Source organism: Podarcis gaigeae (assembly GCF_964106915.1).
Source record: "Podarcis gaigeae genome assembly, chromosome: 6".
In the NCBI taxonomy this organism is placed as follows: Eukaryota; Metazoa; Chordata; class Lepidosauria; order Squamata; family Lacertidae; genus Podarcis; species Podarcis gaigeae.
Genome location: NC_139682.1, coordinates 43,462,197 through 43,482,742, shown reverse-complemented (window position 1 = coordinate 43,482,742; position 20,546 = coordinate 43,462,197). Strand labels below are relative to the sequence as shown.

Below are 20,546 nucleotides of genomic sequence, written 5' to 3'. Positions count from 1 at the left end.
TTTCTTTTCTGTAAATGATATTTATTAAATTTTCCATTTTAACAATCCAATCAAACCACATTAAACATTCCAAATTATACAAATTATCCAATAATCAAACAATCCAAATGTAATACCAAATTATAAATTTTTGGGCAGACTTCCCATGTTCTGAGGTCGGGGGGGGGGTTCAAATAATCTTATATTTCTGTTGGTTATTTTGCAGATTAGTTGTGCTGCAGAAGGTATGAGTATGACCCATTCACCAGGGTACTGAGAGAGCTATATGCTGTTCTTTATATAATATACCCAATTTCTGACACTGCTTGATTACCACAACTTAACAGCACCTGCTATACTGCTTCACAGCTGTAAAACTAGGTCATGTTATTTGCTCTGGCCTTTAAAGAGATACACATCTTGTGAAACAATAATGAACCTTAATATTTAAAGAAAAACCATTCAACAATTTCTGCTGCTTTTGTAGTCATTTCCGATAGTTCCCATAAGTCATTCTGATGTTAATCCTTCATTGTTTTCAACAGCCTCTGAGTTCATCCAGCAAGTGAGATAAATCAAAACAGTGTGTTTCTGTGTGGGTTCTTATGTCTTTCTTTCTTTCTTTCTTTCTTTCTTTCTTTCTTTCTTTCTTTCTTTCTTTGTGCTTCCAATCCAGCTATGGCATTCCACTTTCACTTTCTGATTTTTATAGTTGCCTGTGACATTCCAATATGGAGGAGATCTGACTTTCTGCCAGTTGTACCAGGCATATGTCAAAAGTTTCTCCACCTTTTCTCGTCCAAGCAATTAATGCCAACAGCCTTGATTTTTCGCTTGCAAAGCCATTTCCACACAGTTAATAATTGCTAGAACCATATTACATCAGTAAATGCAATATTCTCCAGTCTCGCTTGCTTGCATAAATAATCCGGTAGTCAGTCCTTCCAGAGGAGATTTTGCCAGGTAACATAGCAAAAGGAAGTATCGAAGTGAAACAAAGAATGCTCACCCCCCCCTTCCGTTCCGACACACCAGCTCCACGCAGGTGATAATCCTTCTTCCACTTTAGCACCTCAGTGGCTGAATTAATTAGCAGAGTAATTTCTCCCCCCTCACTCAGAGCATGTCCATGACTTAAATCCGATTTTTCATCTTAAGAAATTGAAGTTTGTTGCTCACGGAGGCGACTTTGGAGAGTTGCCAAGAAACGCACGGTGCTTTCCATCCAGCGGCCCCTGCCCCCTCATTCCTTCCAGATTTGGGGCCAGGTGTTGGGCAAATGAGGATGAGACTGCCACCCCTGACCCTGGGGGAGTTGGGAGGCTGATTACTCCAATCTCAGCCTCTAATTACCCGTGCGAAAGTCTGCGATGGACTTCCAGCCTCCTCCATGACACCAAACCGGAAGTCCCTCTCAGTCTTACCTTTTCATATTTTTTCTCTCTCACCAGCACAGGCACAACACGAACATCACTCAGGGTACTTGGGAGGTTGGAGGAGCTAGCAGCTAGCACAGCAGAGGACTGATAGAGGTCTTCATCCTTAAGACTGCTGGTGATTTGGGTCTGCATCAGTTTCAAGTGAAAACAGGGTTAGAATAGTCTGAGACGAGTAAATGACTGGCTAGTGATACACAAATGAAGTTTTGTTTCCTCATTTCTAGGACATACCCTCTCCCATCTCTCTTGCCAATTCTTCCCACATTATCTCTATTACTTGTAACATAACAATCTGATGCAGACCATTTTTTAGGCTATAAATATTGAACTGGAAACTTAGCCAAAGCAGTGAGGTATGATGGAATTTCACCCCTCCTTGATTCTCACTCTGATTCCTATGTGACTTAAAATTAAAACAAGACAGTTTGGCTCTGTAGCAATATAACAGGAGTTGATAAACACTGGGGCGAGAAAAGGATTCGCCTGGTCAATATTTTACAACAGGTAATCCTCTCAGCTCAGCAAGTGGTTTTCCTCCTGCCAGATACAGTATTCTCCATCATGTAAATTAAAGTGGAACAATATGTGCTTCCCAGTAAGCCACAGATCAGTAGAAACTGGCCATAACCCAAAGTTAACTTTAAGATGAAATTCTTAACTCTTTTAGAAGGTTGCAGAAGAACCCTCATTTACCCTCCTCCCTATTCCTCCTATCGTACTTGATATTTTGAAAAAGGCTAACCAACTCTGACTTTAGAATCCTTACAAAAGCAGTTTACTTCCAGGGAAAGAAGGAGAGTGTAATTTAATACCAGTTCAATGTATTCCTTTCCCTCTGAACGATAATCATTTGTGGTCTCAGGTAGGAACAGTATTTCTACAGCAGGAGGTGAGCCAACTGTCAGGAGTTTCATTCTCTCTCGTGCCACAGTGTGTGACTACTAGATCACATGCTCTGTGTATTGACATTCTATTCTTTGGAAGCGTGCAAACAGAAGGAACTGTACGCCGCTTCCGTCTTCTTTGTTCTGTTGTTGTCCTCTCTCAGAGGAGAAGAGACATGCCATAATGGCTCTGTTCTTTATTTTGATCCTGTAAATAAATCACTAAACCCAGATGCTACATATCCTCAGTATGAGCTTCTTCTAAGCTCTGCTGCTTGCTTGAACGTCTGGAGGAGTGAATGCTGTGCTATGTGTTTTGGACCAGTGCCGGAAGAAGGCCGTCTCCCACCCAGAAGCACCAACACCAACATGGCTGAAATGGTCTTTGAGTGGGATGGCTTCCAGCTTCAGGAGAGAAATAAATATTAAGGACTGTGGGTTTGCAGGGATAAGATCCTAATTGCAATCAATATGACCAAATATAATGCCTGAAAAGTTCCATTTGAGTTGCCTCTTTGGGATTTTCTACCATACCTTGCAGAACTGGATACAAATGGATTGGCTGGGAAAACCCAGCCAGATGAGCAAGGTATAAATATTATTATTATTATTATTATTATTATTATTATTATTCAGAATATACTAAGTAGGCCCAGCCATGTTCTCAGGGATCAAAGACACGAAGAAGCTCCCGCAGTCTTACCTTTTCATATTTTTTCTCTCTCACCAGCACAGGCACAACATGAACATCACTCAGGGTACTTGGGAGGTCTTCATCCTTAAGACTGCTGGTGATTTGGTTCTGTATCAGTTTCAAGTGAAAACAGGGTTAGAATAGTCTGAGATGAGTAAATGACTGGCTAGTGAAACACAAATGAAATACCTGATCAGTATTGTTTCCTCATTTCTAGGACACACATCCCCCCATCCCTCTTTGCCAATTCCTCCCACATTATCTCAGTTACTTGTAACAGAACAAGCTGATGCAGAACATTTTAAGGCTATAAATATTGGACTGGAAACTTGGCCAAAGCAGTGAGGCATGCTGGAATTTCACCCCTCCTTGATTCTCACTCTGAATCCTATGTGATTTAAAATTAAAACAAGACAGTTTGGCTCTGTAGCAATACAACAGAAGTTGATTTACCCTCCTCCCTATTCCTCCTACCGTACTTGATATTTTGAAAAAGGCTAACCAACTCTCACTTTAGAATCCTTACAAAAGCAGTTTACTTCCAGGGAAAGAAGGAGAGTGTAATTTAATACCAGTTCAATGTCTTCCTTTCCTTCTGAATGATTATCATTTGTGGTCTCAGAAAGGAATGGTATTTCTACAGCGGGAGGTGAGCCAACATGGCTGAAATCGTCTTTGGGTGGGATGGCTTCCAGCTTCAGGAGAGAAAGAAATATTAGGATGTTAGGAAAGAAACTGTGGGTTTGCAAGGATCAGATCCTAATTGCAATCAATGTGACAAAATATAATGCCTGAGCGTTTCATGCAAGGGCAATTCAAGTACTTCATAAACATGCTTCCATTGCCACCAACAGAAAACTGAACAAAAAGCATGAAAAGCAATTGTAGCCACTGCAGTGGCTTTGCAAAGTTCAAACATTCCTTTTGCCATTCCTCCCACAGCTTTAGCTCACAAAAGTCACTGCAACCTTAAACAAAACTCATGTCCCTTTTGTTTTAAAAGCTGGATTCCGCCCCCCCCCCCATTTGTTTTGCTGTGTGATTTGAGTTTATATATATATATATATTTAAAAGATCTTACACCTGAAAGGTGGGAAACCCCCACTGCACAAGCAAAAGCCATTCCACTCATGCAATGAATTCATTGGATCCTACCCAAAGTGATTTTACTTGATGGCTTCAGTTAATGCAAACCCTAAATCACGTGAGAAGATTAGATAGGCTTGTGGTCTATTAACAGCCTGTGGATTGTTATTTATTAAAGTTACCGTACCTATCACTTTTTTAGCAAGGTAACTCAAAGCAACTTACAATCAATCACATACACTAAAACTGGCATATAACAAAACAAAGAAAAATGTAAATGACAATTCTGTTTTAAAAGGCAGGATGAAAATATCCTACTCACTTAAGGAGCCCACAAATAATGTCAAACACTTGGTTTGCTGTTATGCAGAAATAAGAGCAAATCACAGTTAATACAAACTCCAGTTTGCTGATTACCTCCAACTCATTGTTTGAGATCATGGTTTGTCAGGACCAAAACAAACATTGTCTGTGGCAGGGTCAGAATTTAAAACAAACCATTTGTTTTCATGCTATTTCTGAACCCAGAATATTCTCCAAACCATCAGCAGAGTTTGTGCATAACTTCCCAACAATTGTCATCTTATTCAAAAGTTTGCCTCCACACTTTAAAGGGCTAGAAGTATCCATTTTTTAAAGCAACAACAACAAATTTCTCAAGATTTGAACAAGACCTTGTGGAGCACAAACAGCCTCATTGCTTATCCCTTTTTAGGACCACTCCAAAACATGACAAGGCTTACACATTTGCAGAGTCTTTTGTAAAATACCAGCTCCAAATAAACTAAGAACTTAGCGCCAAAGAATGTCCTAGGCAGATATTCACAGAACTTTCAGCAGAAGATGGGCAGCGGCTTTCTAGCAATCAACTCAATGGTGACAGCTAACTCATTGAGAATAAAGCCCTCATCTCCAAAACAATAGGCAGGATACCAATTTCATCCTACCTTACTTCACCCAAATGGTTGACTTGCAAAGGGAAAAAAAAAAGTGGTTCATACCAATACAGACGGTTCCTTTTTTGTAGTATGAATGCCTTCTGTGGTCACAAGTGGTGACTGGTCTCCTATAGATGCTTCAGCAGATGGAAAAGGTAAGGCCTGGCTGGGAAGTTGTTCAGCTGCCTGCCTATCTTTCAACTCCACCTGTAAAGTTGTATAGGGAAAGAGAAATTCTGTTGTTCCAGAGGGGAGTGGAACTCAGCCCAAGCTTCAGAGAGAAGACTTCAATAATAATAATAATAATAATAATAATAATAATAATAATAATTATTATTTATTATTTGTACCCCGCCCATCTGGTTGGGTTTCCCCAGCCACTCTGGGCAGCTTCCAACAAAGATAAAAGATACAAGACAAGAGTATCCCTATATCCCAAGCAATCTTTACAATCTTAATACAGTGGTACCTCTGGATGCGAACGGGATCTATTCCGGAGCCCCGTTCGCATCTTGAAGCGAACGCAACCCGCGTCTGCGCAGGTTGCGATTCGCCGCTTCTGCACATGTGTGTGACGTCATTTTGAGCATCTGCACATGCGCGAGCAGCGCAACCCGGAAGTAACGGGTTGTCGCGGGGCGCAACCCGAAAATGCTCAACCCGAGGTATGACTCTACTAAGAGTGAGAGTCCCCTCTTCTCTTTGAACCACAAGTAGATACACCCAAACAGTACCACAGCCACAAAGAAAAAGAAGCAGGAAGATCGTAAGAATAGAAGAAATAAATAAAAAGGGCTTTCGATTTTCTGTCTGTCAGTTTATATATAAAAAGATTATTCAAAGTATTTACTCCAGGATGATATCCAACTGTTCCTCCTTCCGTTAGATGATAATTTCCCAACCTTCAGACCCAGACATCTCAAGTTCATTCATTTTCACACCCCAGCCTCCCTGCTCATTAAAAGCCACATCTCATATAATATGGCTGTAGAAATCACTACTAAGGGAATATACAACTGCAATACAGAATGAAAAAACAAAGCACTTATACCTCACCTTTCTCATCCTAGCTACCCATCTCCTTTGCAAAGTAAATCTTGTATTCTGTTTGCAAATCTGGGCTGAAGATGCGGCCTCTAAGAGAGTTTATTTGACGTAAGGGCATGGGAAGAGAAAGATGAAGCAGCAGTGGGCATGAAGAGAGGAAAGAAATCCTGTAGAGCATTCAGGAGAAGTAAAAACAAAAACAGGAGGAACCTCTAGAGAATACACTTGAGTACACCAGTGCAGCAAGGCTATAGGAGGGAAGAGTTTAATTGGTATGCCCATGGGCTTTAACACAAGTGGAGATTATACACAAACATCTCGTGAATGAGAGTGAGGCAGGAGGAGTCCAAATTACCAGCAGTTCTTGTTTGACAATGGCAGCACCAGAAGACATAGTGGAGGAAAGTATAAAAGGCCGCAAAGGGGGTGGGGTGGGGACATTCAAGTTTCTATAGTGATTATGAACACTCTACTACTGAAGATGGGTTAGCTACAACTCACATCCTTATGCTATGCTACAAAAATGGATTCAAAAGACACAAGAAAAATTGAGCTTTCTCCTTCATGTGTATGTACATAACCACACACAAAGAGAGAATGAAAAAGGTAGCTAACGGAACAATACCAGCTCCCTTTTCACACTTCCTGAGCAAGGGTTGGGCTCTCCAGTCTCAAGAGGTGCACATGGTTCAACTGAAGAGGAGGAACAAGTCCCAGCCCAGAGAAAAACAAGTCACAAATCCCCACTACTCACTCCTGCTCAGGACTACTCCAACTCATGGGCACACTTGTACACTGGCAGGCTGCACAAGCAAAATACTAACAGCAGTGAAATTGAAGCTAAAGAATCCACACCCCTATGCAAATGAAAAAGAGAAGGTTTTTCATCTCACCACAGGTACTTCCTTTACTGTGGCTGGAAGACCTTCTGCTGCTGTCTTGGATGGAGCATGCACAGGTGACAAAGGAGCAGTCTCAGTGGGAGGGTCTTCAGAGGTCTGACTGTCTTCCAACTTGACCTGCAGAGATTCGTTAAGAGGATGATGATCACACAATTATAGAGTTGGAAGGGACCCCCAGGGTCATCGAGTCCCACCCCCTGCAATGCAGGAATGATGAGGATGATAAGGACTGCTTTGTCAGTGGAGAGTTGAACTTAACCTAACCAGTGTTGAGAGACGATACTTGAACAAAAACGGCCTTGTATCCTAATAAAATATTACTGCTAAGGTGTGAGGTTTTATTATTATTTAGAATACCTACATCCAGTTTTATAACTGATGTAAAGTTCTCCCAGTCACAACAGCTGATACCAATTTTAATGGGGTTTTATTGTGATAATATTTTTTGGGAGCCTCAGGTTGCTACATTTTAGTTCAAGATACGTCCCTGGCCTTCCCTTATCTCAGGTTGGGCATAACCAGCCTTGTGGGGGAGACTGTGGGAACATCATTATGCAGGCTCAGCAACTCAGCAGACCGGACAGCTATGTACGTGATATGCTCGCTTCAGGGTTATGGTGCCCAGCTATCAATAGGTGAAAACATATAGGGCTGGGGGTGGGGGTGGGGAAGGAGGGCTACTTTCGTCCATTTAGAAGAGTTTCTGGAAGCAGTGGTCAGCAGTTGAAGTTACACTGAGATGAAACACTCACAGATGACTGACCAACAAATGCTGTCTGCAAACTGCTGCATCACGACTGCCGATAGACTGTGTATGCCTACATCGTTGCTAAAGAGAAAGGACTGAAACCTAAGTATGCCATTACAGCTATTGCTATTATGATTGTAAATAGTGCTGCATGATGCATTTATGACCAGTCAAGCAATAAATCACTTCAGTAAGTTGTACAAGGCCTGTGAGTGTTTCTTCTCAAAGTGTAGCTTCAATTGCTGATCACTGCTTCCAGAAACACTGCTAAATGGACGAAAGCGTCTAACGAGGTGCCTACACACAAGTATTCTCATGCAGCGAAAGTGTGATGTACTGTGACCTTTAATAGAGACAAGGAGGTCACTAGGGATGCCATCTTCCACCCATATTCCATATCCCAGCTACATCTGCTCTTAGTAATGTGTAGGGAGCTGTTTACCTCAGTTTCCTCTTTTTCCTTTGATGGCACTTCCTGTTTGCTCTGTGGGCGTGTTGAGGAAACAGAGGGCAAATGAAAACTGAAATCCTTTGCAGACATGATGGTTTTGCTGGACATCTGATCCACCTAAAGAAATGCCAAGCAGGAAGGGGGAAATGTGCAAATAAGAGACACTTATATTACTGCTGCCAGTGCTGTGTTTGCTTTAGGATCCAACATGGCTCTGGAAAGACTCACTGAAAACCTGCTTTCGATCCCAAGGAATCTTGGGAATTATGCAACTATGAGAAGGATTGCAAGGTTATTTCATTTTTAAAGGGTCTGCCACTGGAGAGCCACTGCCAGTCAGAATAAGAAACAATGTTCAGACGGATCAGGGCCTGGAGAACTGGAGCCAGCTGGTGGGTCAGATGCTGTGTTTCCCCCACCCTCGGTGGGTCATTTTGAAAGGTGGGCGGGCTGGCTCATCCATCAATCGCCTGATAACACTACAACATCAGGTGATCCATTTTCCCTTTGTAGCACCTGGGGAGGTGGGGATTTTGGCCCAGTTAAGTGAGGATTGAAGTGACAAGCAATAAGCACTGACTTCAAGCAACACTTTCTGCTGGGGTCTGTTGTGCTAGAGAACCCTCACAGCAGAGGCAGGGAGGGGTGAAACAGAAAGGCAGGAGGTAGATCTAGATGGAATCATGGGAGAAAGGGAAGGAGGAAGAAAAATAACTCTCATTGATTGTGGGGAGGGGGGATGAGAGAGAAATGAGCTCCCACAGAGTGCTGCAACACTACTTACAGGTTTCCTTTCAATCAAGCAGTATGCAGGTTTTGTTAAATAAGCCACATTTTGACAAACATCAGAACACATTTCCATGATTTGTATCTACATTTCCATTCAGTTAATGCATAAACCTTTATTCTCTCAGCAACCAGGTAAAGCCATGTTACTCTTCAAAATGTTACAAGTTCTTCCTGCTCTGAGAAACCACAGGAAAAATGTCCCTTCACAGATCGAGAACTCACCACCTTCCTCGGGAACTACCTGTTGCAAGGTGGCCCAGACTTCTCCTACAATTACCTTGGACGTGTCAGTTTCTTTCCTCAAACTTGTTGAATTCTTCTGCCCTTGATTAGATTCTGGTGTTGCTGATGGTCCTCCAGTTTTTTCAGAATTATTTCCCTTTTTATTTGGCTGTAGCACAGGAATAGAAAGATGAGTCTAGTGCTGTGAACTCTAGCTTGTTTTGACAGAGCTTCAGCACCTTTACCAACAAAAGTGTAGCAGGTGAAGCTTCCCCCCACCCCTGCCTTTGGTGTTGTCACAAAGTGATGGGAAAAGCTTCTCTAGCTATTCCCCCCATATTAGACAGCTGTTCAAGGCACAAGAGCCCTGTTGGAAAATGTTGACAAACCCTGAACAGTGGGATGTCAAAAAGAGGCAAAATGGCAAATTTTGCTTGTGTATCTCAGAGGCCGTCTGAATTAGTTAGCTACTTCTTCAACCATACAGACCAGGCACATAGTCATGCGAAATCTTCTTCCCAAACTTTGCCCCACATCACACCATCCCTTGATCTCTGCTACACGTGTAAGAGACACCCTCCCTGTAGGAACTAGCCACAGCATAGGTTCATCGCTTACCGTCATATTGATTAAGCACGAGGAACGGGATGAGTTTTTAGAACGACCTTTTCCTGCAGATAGAGAAACAAACTCAGCATGCAATGCCTCTGCCACAACCTGAGAGTTTGGATGTGTGGGACAACTTTGCTTTGTTAAGTCTTTTCAGGGCAAATGGATGAGTACTGGAGTTTCAGTTACAGATAGATGGCATGCTATTCCAAAGATCAGGTAAAAGAGAGGAGAGACTCTCTCAGTGGATAGAGCAAATGCTTTGCACTCACAAGGGTGCCACTTTCAAATCCTAGCATCTTCAGGTAGGGCTACAAAAAGTTTATACTGGAAGCTTTGGAGAGCCATTGCCAGCTATAGTGTGACTAGGTAGAATGCAGTTTCCTACGACATATTCCTGAAAGCTCCTGCTGTTATTTATTGTACAGTGGCACCATGGGTTACATACGCTTCAGGTTACAAACACTTCAGGTTACAGACTCTGCTAACCCAGAAATAGTACCTCGGGTTAAGAACTTTGCTTCAGGACAAGAACAGAAATCGTGCTCCGGCAGCACGGCAGCAGCGGGAAGCCCCATTAGCTAAAGTGGTGCTTCAGGTTAAGAACAGTTTCAGGCTAAGAACGGAATTCCGGAACGGATTAAGTACTTAACCCGAGGTACCACTGTATATATCTACAGAGCGGGAAATCTATGACAAGCTTTTAATTTGAGCCAGTCTTCATTCGGGGCTCACCAACCTGAGCTTTACTCTACAATTCTAAGGACAGCTCCAAGCTTTCCAGGTTTGTGTCCAAACATGATTTTTTGCCACACTGCTTTCCCCATGAAAACCTACGCTTTACCGCTGAATTGAAGCAAATGGCAATTTACTCAATTCAGTGGTAAAGATCAGATTCTCCTGAGGAAAGTGTAAGACAAGAGGGGAAAAAAGCCCTCAGACAAGGACTGGGAAACTGCAGACCTGTGCCTAGAAAGCACAGGGCAAAAGTCAAGTATGGACTAGATCTCCACTCTGGGATATTTGAAGCAATATTAACGAACACTACTTTTGAGTACATGCTAAATGCCAGTGTCTTTTCTCTAAGCACAAAGCTGTCCCTGCCACACATCTGGAGCAGGCACTCCTAGCAGAACTGAGCCCCAGAACCTCTCCTTTTTTATTTAGCTGCTTCGGGCTTCAACTGCAGATCCTAGATGTTGAAAGCTCAATGAGCCAAACAGGTCAGCCTAGCTGGGCCATTCTCTCAACCAGAGAGGCTGGTTCTAGTGAAAAGCAAGCTTTTGATATTGGGAGAAGTGAACTAGTACAACTAAGAAGATAGCGTGTACATTTCACCACATTATTATTATTTTGTTCATGTTTGTACCACTTAATAAAAATCTAAAAATCATTTAAAAGTGGCATTCAGTAACATTTCCTGATGGGAAGTTTTGCTTCTGCACATGACTCTGGCAAACCGTTCTCAGCTGAAGCATTCCTTCTTCATCCACCCTAGAATGTTCAGTTCACACTGAGTTCATGAAACATTGCATCCTGACCTGTTCTTAATGCATGGTTGACCACATCTATGGATGAATGCTATATCAATCACTAGTAATAGTTTAAGTCTTGCTACATCAGTCACTAGTAACAGTTTAATAAGGAGGTTTTCATGCCTGTCCAATTCTGTGTTCCCTTTCCCAACCTTTAATCTATTTATGATTAATGCTTATATGCAACCTTTGCATTGTATTTGTGTTAACCAATCAGCAACAAGCACATACGTGGCAATGATGTAATATTCAATAAAAGGGACTCCCCGAGACATGTTCGGGAGATGCCTCCCATATGACACTTGTCACTTGTCTGTTGTTTATTTCAACCCAACAATTTCCTAAAAAATAAAAACAAGATAAAAACAAAACTATCTATCACAAATAAAACTGTGCTCCTTCAACCACAAACATAGCATGGATGAGTAAGATTTTACGGGGGCACTGTCCACCACATAGCTGTGAAATGGGTAGAGGATCAGAGGAGGAAATGGTCCAATATTCAATCCCACATATATATTTTCAGCCTTGCCTCTGTTTTTGGTTGTTGCTCCCAAATATTTAGCACTACTTTTAGCTCCTCTATGATGGCCTCGGCTGGAATGTGCCCCACTGAAATATCCTTGAGAGTGATTCCAACCACGGCCTCGGTAAGCAACGTTGTAGTTGTGAGGTTTGCCACGATGTACCCTGAAGAAACACAAACACAGTATTCTGCATAAGTTGCCTTTACTGCCATCAATCATGAGCTGTAAACCAGAGTTGGTCAAGTCACCTTCGTAGATTCAGCCCAGCATAGCCCCAGGGATGGGGATCTGTAGCCACCCATATGTGGTACAACTTCAGCTCCCATCACTCCTAGCCAGCATGACCAATGGATGTTTTGTAGTTTTTACTTTCTAGAAGGACCAACAGCCTACTGAGCTGCTTTTTTAGAAATGTTAATTTTAACATCTTATTAGTTTTTACGTCGCTTCATAACTTAATTTTAATTCATAAGCTACTATGAAAATACATTTTGTTAAAAGTGTGGGATGAACATATTCATGTTCTTAGAAAGTTTAAAGTTTAGCATCTTTTTATTAGTTTTTAGTTTGTTTATTAACTTAATTTTGTCATTAATTTATATTACACTTTGAAAAAGTGGGGACAAATATGTGTACATGCATATATAATATGAATAAAAATAAAATGCAGAAGTCACTTACCACGCAGGTGGTGTATCTGAGCAGTAGTTGTCCTGCTGCCAATCCCAAGAGCCCCTCCAATAGTTTTCATTTTGCGAATTCTGGGCAGGGGAAAACATTTCACACTGTTACTAACCCACAACTAGACTAACTGGTCAAAACAGGAAAAGGGAAAGAACAGTTTTGCAAATGCAAGAACTGCAACTTACTAACAGTGGATAGCTCACCTCCAAATCTCAGGTACCAGAAGCAATGCAGCAACCCCAGTTTCCCTCCTTTGTAACTTTTATAACTTACTTGATGATTCTTGATTAGATTATTACCGTAATTGGTCAATGCTGCCAACTCTGCTTCTTTCCTTCCTCCTTTGTCCCCATGCCATGTCAGATGTTATTCTGAACCATTTCTACCCAAAGGATATTGGAAGTTATAGTCCAACACTGCCTGGAGAGCCATAGGTCCCTTTTCCCCATCATAATGAATGGTGTTCAAGGTAGAGTATTGTGAGTGCTGACTCCTAAGATTCTGCTAGCTTACTGGAAGCATTGGAACAGGGAGTTAGAATATGCTGTACAGTCTAAACAATTGAATTTGCTTTAGAATCCATATTTTTCTTTAGATTTAAAACTCAGACTGATTCAGCAAAAAATGATACTTTGGGTATACTGAACTCCACAACATCTTTATAGGAAGGTACTGTTAATTAAAACTTTAAAACTACACTTTGACTAGTATTATAAACAGTGGTGGCTCGGGTTACAGACTCTGCTAACCCAGAAATAGTACCTCGGGTTAAGAACTTTGCTTCAGGATGAGAACAGAAATCGGGCGGCAGTGGTGCAGTGGCAGTGGGAGGCCCCATTAGCTAAAGTGGTACCTCAGGTTAAGAGCAGTTTTAGGTTAAGAACGGACCTCCAGAACGAATTAAGTTCTTAACCCGAGGTACCACGGGTTTATTGTGTTTCCAATTAATTTTATGGAACAACTCATTTTTAGAATTGGAAAATATTATTGAGCAAAAAACAACGGTAGAAAAGTTTTTGTTAAAGCTCTTTTTCTGCAGAAAATGATCAAGCTCCCTGCATGTTATCTTCATTCCTTAGGGACAAAAGCCATTCTAGTTTGCTCCAGCTTTCAGTAATAGATATTCTGTTTCTTTTACAGCATCAATATATGCTAAAACTACTTGAGTCAACCAAAGATCAAGACTGTGTTGGGGAATGTAAAAAAAACTTAAGCAAAAACAGCAACAACAACTTACGGCTGCATAAAACCCAGGTCCATACTGTTGCCTACCCCAGAACATGGGGTAACCCCTCTCCATATTTCAAGCCCTGTGGAAGGAGGTAAAAAAAGACATTTCAGGATACTTTCAGCTTTTCAGCCACTACTGTGCAAATGAACCAGGCAATTCAGAGTACAGGCCAAGCCTCTTCCTCAGCTGAACAGCTGCCTGTCCTCTTAGGTCACATTCAGCCAGTTGACCTAGGCTCTGCCCTAGGGAATCAGAGTGAGATAAAAGCATCAATTCCAGGTTCTAGGGCAAGGCTGGGAAACATTTGGCCCTCTAGCTGTTGCTAAACTACAACTTCAATCAGTCCCAACATACCCAGGTAATGACCAGAACTATGGGACTCGTAGTTCAACAACATCTGAAGGAGTAAAGCGTCCACACACCTGATCTAGGGCATGCCCAGAAAGTGGAGGGAGTACAGTGGTACCTCGGGTTAAGTACTTAATTCGTTCTGGAGGTCCGTTCTTAACCTGAAACTGTTCTTAACCTGAAGCACCACTTTAGCTAATGGGGCCTCCTGCTACCGCCGCGCTGCCGGAGCACAATTTCTGTTCTCATCCTGAAGCAAAGTTCTTAACCCAAGGTAATATTTCTGGGTTAGCAGAGTCTGTAACCTGAAGAGTATGTAACTTGAAGCATATGTAACCCAAGGTACCACTGTATCTGCTTTAAAACAGAAAGTTACAGTGGTACCTCAGGTTACAAACGCTTCGGGTTACAAACACTTTAGGTTACAAACTCTGCTAACCCGGAAGTAGTACCTTGGGTTGAGAACTTTGCCCCAGGATGAGAATGGAAATTGCGCGCCAGCAGTGGGAAGCCCCATTAGCAAAAGCGCATCTCAGATTAAAAACGGTTTCGGGTTAAGAACAGACCTCTGGAATGAATTAAGTTCATAACCCGAGGTACCACTGTACTCTGCTTATGCACAAAGGTACTCAAGCGAAGATGAAAGAATTGTTTTTAAAACAAAGCATGGCATTTCTAGTTTATAACTGAACTCAAGAGTTGCCCATAGCTTCTCACTTTGTTGCTATCTAGATCAGAAGTGGGCAGACTTTAGGTGTGAGAAAGGTTGCATCCACATCATACATTTAAAGCACTCTTATACAACATTAACATGGCTTCCTCCAAAGAATCCTGGGAACTGTAGTTTGCTGCCAGGGGAATTGTAGTTCTACTAGGAGTAAACAACAGTTGCCAGGATTCTTCGGGGGAAGCCATGATTCTGAAAGTGGTATAAATGTGCTTTAGCTATATATGGTGGAAATCAGTCTTGTGCTATGATGAATGTTTGTTCCATCTGCATAGGCATTTCAGCTTGCGAGGTGATGATGCCCTCAACCCCCCCAAGCACACTGTTTTGGGGTTCTCCCAACTCTCCCATGTGGGTGGAAGGGGGAGATCTGCATTGTGCAAGCAGAAGTCATTGCACAAGACTTCCTACTGCCAAACTTTGTCATGCTGTCTGCTCTGGATCTGGAATGGTTTGAGCTACAAAATGATCCAAGGGTAGGAGCAACTCCTCTATGAGGAAAGATTTCAATATTTTCAGTTTATTAAAAATATGAATAGCGAGGACATGACAGAAGTTTATAGGATTTTGCATGGTGTGGAGAAAGTGGATAGAGAGGGCTTTTTTCTCCCTCACTCGTTGTACTAGAATGCAGGGTCATCCAAACAAGCTGAATGTTGAAATATTTAGGACAGACAAAAGAAAGTACATCTTCACACTGCGGCCAAATAGCCACATAGGTAGCCCCTTTGCCCAATTTAGAACGTGCCTTTCTGTATTGTATGCTTCTCTCTGTATTTCTGTATTCTTGTTATTCTTTTCAGTTTACCAAAGCTGTACCATTATTTGCAAGTGAGGAGAGCATGTAGCACTTGCAGGGGCCTCTGCCCAGTTAACAGAGTTTAGGTATGCATACTAGTGTAAAGGAAAGGCTGGTACAGAGTCAATTACACTGACCAGAGCCAGCTGGAAGATCATAGAACTGTAGAGTTGGAAGCAGAGTGGATTTGATTTAAATCATGATTTAAGTCACTAGTCAGTAAAGGCTTGATTTAAATCATTTTTTTTACAGAAAGACTAATTCTTGCTGGTATAATCTTAATATTTACAATGAGATGAAGGTTTCATTTTTGGAATAATAAATTTTCAGTGTCATTTTTACATTCATATCAAAAATTACTGGTTTGGTTATACTATTAGAAATACATAGACTGATCATTATGAAATTATTGTGAGGTTTAATAAGTTTACTGCTTATATCTGGACAACTTTTCTGCTGTACTTTACAAGAAGGAGAAAAATAATCATTTCCTTAATAACAATTTAAACAATTTATTTAACTAAAACAATAACATTATAGCATATGTATCCAAGTTTGTAAACCAATGTAGTTAAACAATTTAAAACAAAAACAAAAACTCAGACTTTGTTTAGCACACATGAAAAACAAATCCTTATTTCCTAATGAACAGCCTTTGGACTATAATGTAACTTAAACAGAAAACTCTCTTTAGAAAGATGTTTCCTCCAAAAGCATTTTATTTTTGAAAAATCTAATTTAAATATTAAAAATCTGATATATATTTTTTAAAAATCATTGATTTTTATCCATCCTGGTGGGAAGAGACCCTGGGCATCATATAGTCCAACCCCCGATTGAGGAAGAGACCTTGATAAGATACAGGGAGTTTTAGGTAACTTGAAGGCCAGGTAAAGAACCATGAGCTGTTCAGATGTTGCTGTAACCAATAATATTGCAGAGATGATACAGGCATGAGGGTTTCATGTATTTAGAATGCCATATAGATGCCTTGAATTCTTGTATTGCGGCCTCAGCTTTTGGAATTATCCACTGGGGCACCTTTCTTTCTTGCTTCAATAAGTAATAAAGCTGCTCTTTCCACCACACCTTTTCTCTGGAACTGGGAAGAAGGAGGACGAGGCGTATTTTCAGACCTTCCTTTCAAAGGGTAACAACGCAGCACATAGTTAAATTATGGTATTTGCTTCTACATGAGGCCACCAACTTGGATGGTTTTAAAGATTAGACAAATTCATGGCGCATAAGGCTACCAACCACAATGGCTGCATTCTATTTGGGTATCGGAGGCAGTAAGCAATCTGAACACCAGTTGCTGCAAATCACAGTGAATAAAGGGTTAGATGAAGAACATAAGAAATGTAAGAACTCTGGACAATCCTCCGCAAAAAAAGCTCAACAACTCCGTGCCATCTCCCCGCATTTTTTTAAATTTGAGTCCCCAAAAATACATGGAGGCATCTTATACACAGAAAAAGATGGTACTCTGGTTGGCCTGTTATTTTCACCCACCCATAGAGAACCCACTTAAGGACTCTATACAGGCTCCGGAATACCCCATAAGGGAGCAGTTTTTCTTATAACACCACATACAAAATCAGAGGGCCTGAGGCATGGGCGTAGCCAGGGGGTGCAGCTGCGCCCCCTAAATCAAGTAAATAAATAAAAATACTTAAACTGACCAATTGAGTCAAAGATAACTCGGTTCTGCCCACCCCCAAAATAACTCCTGGCTATGACCCAAAACAGCTACAACTCCCTTGAAACCACGAAAGTTAAAATTCTGTAGCAGTATAACTTAAACGGTTAGTACTGAAGGAGAGGGGAACAATACCTCTGAAACGACTAGCCCTAGACTAAAAACTTGTGCAGCTACAAGGGCATAGCCCCAGGTCAAGTAAAACAATAGAAATACTTAACTGACCAATCACGTCGGTTCTGCCCCCCAACAAAAGTCCTAGCTGTGCCCATGTGCAGCTTACCTTACAAAATACGGTGATCGCAATATTTAGGAAACTAGTTTTGCCCTTCTGCGCGGGTAGTTTTTAAAAAGGGAAAGCCTTCTCCTTCCCAACAAGAAGGCCTCTTCCTTAAGGAAAGCATCTTCCTCCACGCAGCATAAACCCAACTGGTCGCTCTCCGCCCCGCCCTTCATACAATCGCTGTTTCAAGGAACAGGGATGCATTTCCATAGTATCGGCTTTTGTTTGGGGGTGGGGGCAGTTACATTAATGAACTTCATTTCCCAGAGGTCTGTCAGCAGCATATTATAGCCTCTACCAGCAGGATCCTGCAAAAGTTTTTACCTTTGAGCTCCAGTCGCTGTTTCTCTGTTGCTGGAAGAAACGTGGTTGGGAGGAGAGCTGCACGCTGCGCCTTCCGTACCAAATCAAACCTGGCTGAAGCCTTTCGGTGTTGCGAAAAGACGAGTGCAGCCCATTGAAAGAGAAAGCGAGGAGAAAAGTTGCTCTCAGCGCCTCGGCTGCCGAAAAGAGGAAGAGGCGCCCAAAGGCGCTCCAAATCAACGCCGCTGCTTCTTCTGCCTGTGTACGATTGTCACCCCCAGTAACCTTGGCGCGGGCTCTGCTCTCCCCTGCAGGCAGATGGGAGAAGTGAGCCGGCGAAAGCGCGCGCGCTGAAACCGAAAGTCAGAGAAGGAGAAGGCCCGCTTTTGAGAATCCCCCTCAGCTGCGAAAGGCTGTCGGGAAGCGATTGCGTCTCCCTGGGGCTGCCAAACGGGCATAAAATCTATATGGGTGTGATTTCTTTAGAGATCGCTGCAGGCGTCTTCTGCATGGAAGCGGAAAAAGAGAATTGCACGAGGCGATTGATAAGGCTTAGTTGGTCAAATGGCGCATTGCGCGGGTACTTTCTTCTCCATTCCATTAACTAGTCAAGGCTGTGTCGTTATCTCCGCATTTCAACTACTTAGGGAGGAAGGTGGAAGGCTGAGGGAGATGACGGCTTGCAGGCTGTTCACCGAGTTACCGCCCTGACGTGGGTTGTGAATCTAAACTTGCAACTGCACCGCTCCATTTCCTCGCCCAATGCCCGATTTAGGTATAAGCTAAACAAGCTATAGCTTAGGGCCCCATTCTGTTGGGGGCCCCCAAAAAAAATTAAAGAAAAAAACACCTGAATGTACATTTTCAAAATTTTAAGATAAAAAACAAAATAAAACCTACAGCTGGACATATAAATGGCCCCATTACCTTCAGTAGCATAGGGCCTCATCAAACCTAAATCCAGTCCTGTCCTAGCCCCTGTTGGAGGGAGCACTGAATAACGGCAGTAAGAATCTTCTGCATACTACACATTCAAAGTACTTAGCCTGTTGTTTTTAAATGAAGGCTAAGTGCGTTAAATTGCAGTGTAGTAATTTGTGCTTGAACTAGGACCTGAGAGACCATGGTTCCAATCTTAATTTCACATATTGCCCTTGTGGGGTCAGAAATGGCGGTGACAAGACCTTGGGGTCGTGGTAGGTGTCGAGCCCATGTGTGGAGGCTGTGAAAAAGGCAAATTCCATGTTAGGGACTATTAGGAAAAGAACTGAAAAGAAAACTCCACCTCAACACTAGGTCTCCTGGAAATCCAGTGAAGCCGAATGTTGGAAGACTAAAAGAAAGCACTGCTTCAACCAGCACATAGTTAAGCTGTGGAAGCAATAATGGCCACTGACCTAGATGGCTTTAAAATAGGTTTATACAAATTCATGATGACTGTGCTCTGGTTCCAGTGTTTGGAGCAGCACTGCTTCTGAATGCCAGTTGCTGGAAACCGCAGAAGTGGAAAGTGCTCTTGTGCCCGTATCTTACTTGTGAGTTTCCTGAAGGCATCTGGTCGGCAACTAGATAGAGCCATTGGCCTGATCCAGCTGGCTCTTCTTAGTTTCTTATGTTCATAAATCACCACTAAGACTGGCGGGTGCTGGTTTCACTCAGTCAATAGAGCATGAGACTCTTAATCTCAAGGTTGTGGGTTCAGGCCCCACGGGCAAAAGATTCCTGCATTGCAGGAGGTTCGACTACATGACCCTGAAGTTCTATGAAGAGAAGAGCTAGTCCTCTGAGGCTGCAGTCCCATGCCCACTCACCTCAACAGGTCTTCCTTCTGAGTAGATGTGCATAGGATTGTGTTGTAAGTAGCTATATCTTGTGATATGAATGTAGATGGCCTAAGTAAGTTGAGAGGTACCACTCATGAAAAGGACTGAACGTGCCCAGGTTTGGAGATCTTCAGGGGAGGCTTTTATTTCAGTCTCACTTTAGATCATAGAGTTTGAAGGGACCACAAGGGTCATCTGGTCCAACTTCCTGCAATGCAGGAATCTTTTTGCCCAGTGTGGGGCTTGAACCTGTGACTCTGAGATTCAGAGCCTCATGCAGTCCTGCAGCTTGGAGAGGGGCTTTCCCATCTGCCTTCTCCCTGCTTTCTTAATGGCCCATCACCTTTCCTTTGTTCTCTTAATCTGTGTATGTATGTCTGTGATTGCCACATTGATGACCTGTGACAATAGTAACTAATCAATGCCACCTGTTTTACAGTCATACAGGAAATCAAGATCAATAATAGTGAAGTCCCAAGTAAGGTCACAATGAAATCATATGGTCAAAATGCGTATAATAGTGGTTATTTTATATATTTGCAGGTTTTTGTTAGAACTATATGTAATTAAGGGCCACTAGGTGGCATAGAAAGTCTGTGGTTGTTCCTTTCCTTGCAAATTATGTGTGATTATTTTTTCCTGTTACAGCCACCCAACAGGCATTCCTATTGCATGGGCAGGTAAGTCCAAATTGTCCATGGGCAGGTAAGTCCAAATTGTCCAGGGCTTTCCACGTTTGGACAATGGTTTCTCTGGCAGCCATCAACAGAAATTACAACAACTCCTTTGCTAAAACATC

At 42.2% G+C, this 20,546-nt stretch overlaps 1 protein-coding gene across 1 annotated transcript in view; it reads right to left on the bottom strand.

Moving 5' to 3' along the window:
* Positions 1 to 18,000, bottom strand: part of LOC310847319 (uncharacterized protein) — a 28,206-nt gene extending 10,206 nt beyond the window's left edge. Inside the window, exons 1-12 of the mRNA XM_083744951.1 lie at positions 17,946 to 18,000; positions 13,772 to 13,844; positions 12,532 to 12,611; positions 11,856 to 12,013; positions 9,798 to 9,850; positions 9,235 to 9,348; positions 8,160 to 8,285; positions 6,961 to 7,086; positions 5,084 to 5,227; positions 3,569 to 3,691; positions 3,006 to 3,104; positions 1,404 to 1,544 (exon numbers count right to left, since the gene is read on the bottom strand). Of these exons, the coding sequence (XP_083601077.1) occupies positions 1,404 to 1,544; positions 3,006 to 3,104; positions 3,569 to 3,691; positions 5,084 to 5,227; positions 6,961 to 7,086; positions 8,160 to 8,285; positions 9,235 to 9,348; positions 9,798 to 9,850; positions 11,856 to 12,013; positions 12,532 to 12,611; positions 13,772 to 13,834 (1,227 nt within the window). The 5' untranslated portion in view covers positions 13,835 to 13,844; positions 17,946 to 18,000. The remainder of the gene's footprint in view (positions 1 to 1,403; positions 1,545 to 3,005; positions 3,105 to 3,568; positions 3,692 to 5,083; positions 5,228 to 6,960; positions 7,087 to 8,159; positions 8,286 to 9,234; positions 9,349 to 9,797; positions 9,851 to 11,855; positions 12,014 to 12,531; positions 12,612 to 13,771; positions 13,845 to 17,945) is intronic.
* Positions 18,001 to 20,546: the final 2,546 nt, after the last annotated feature.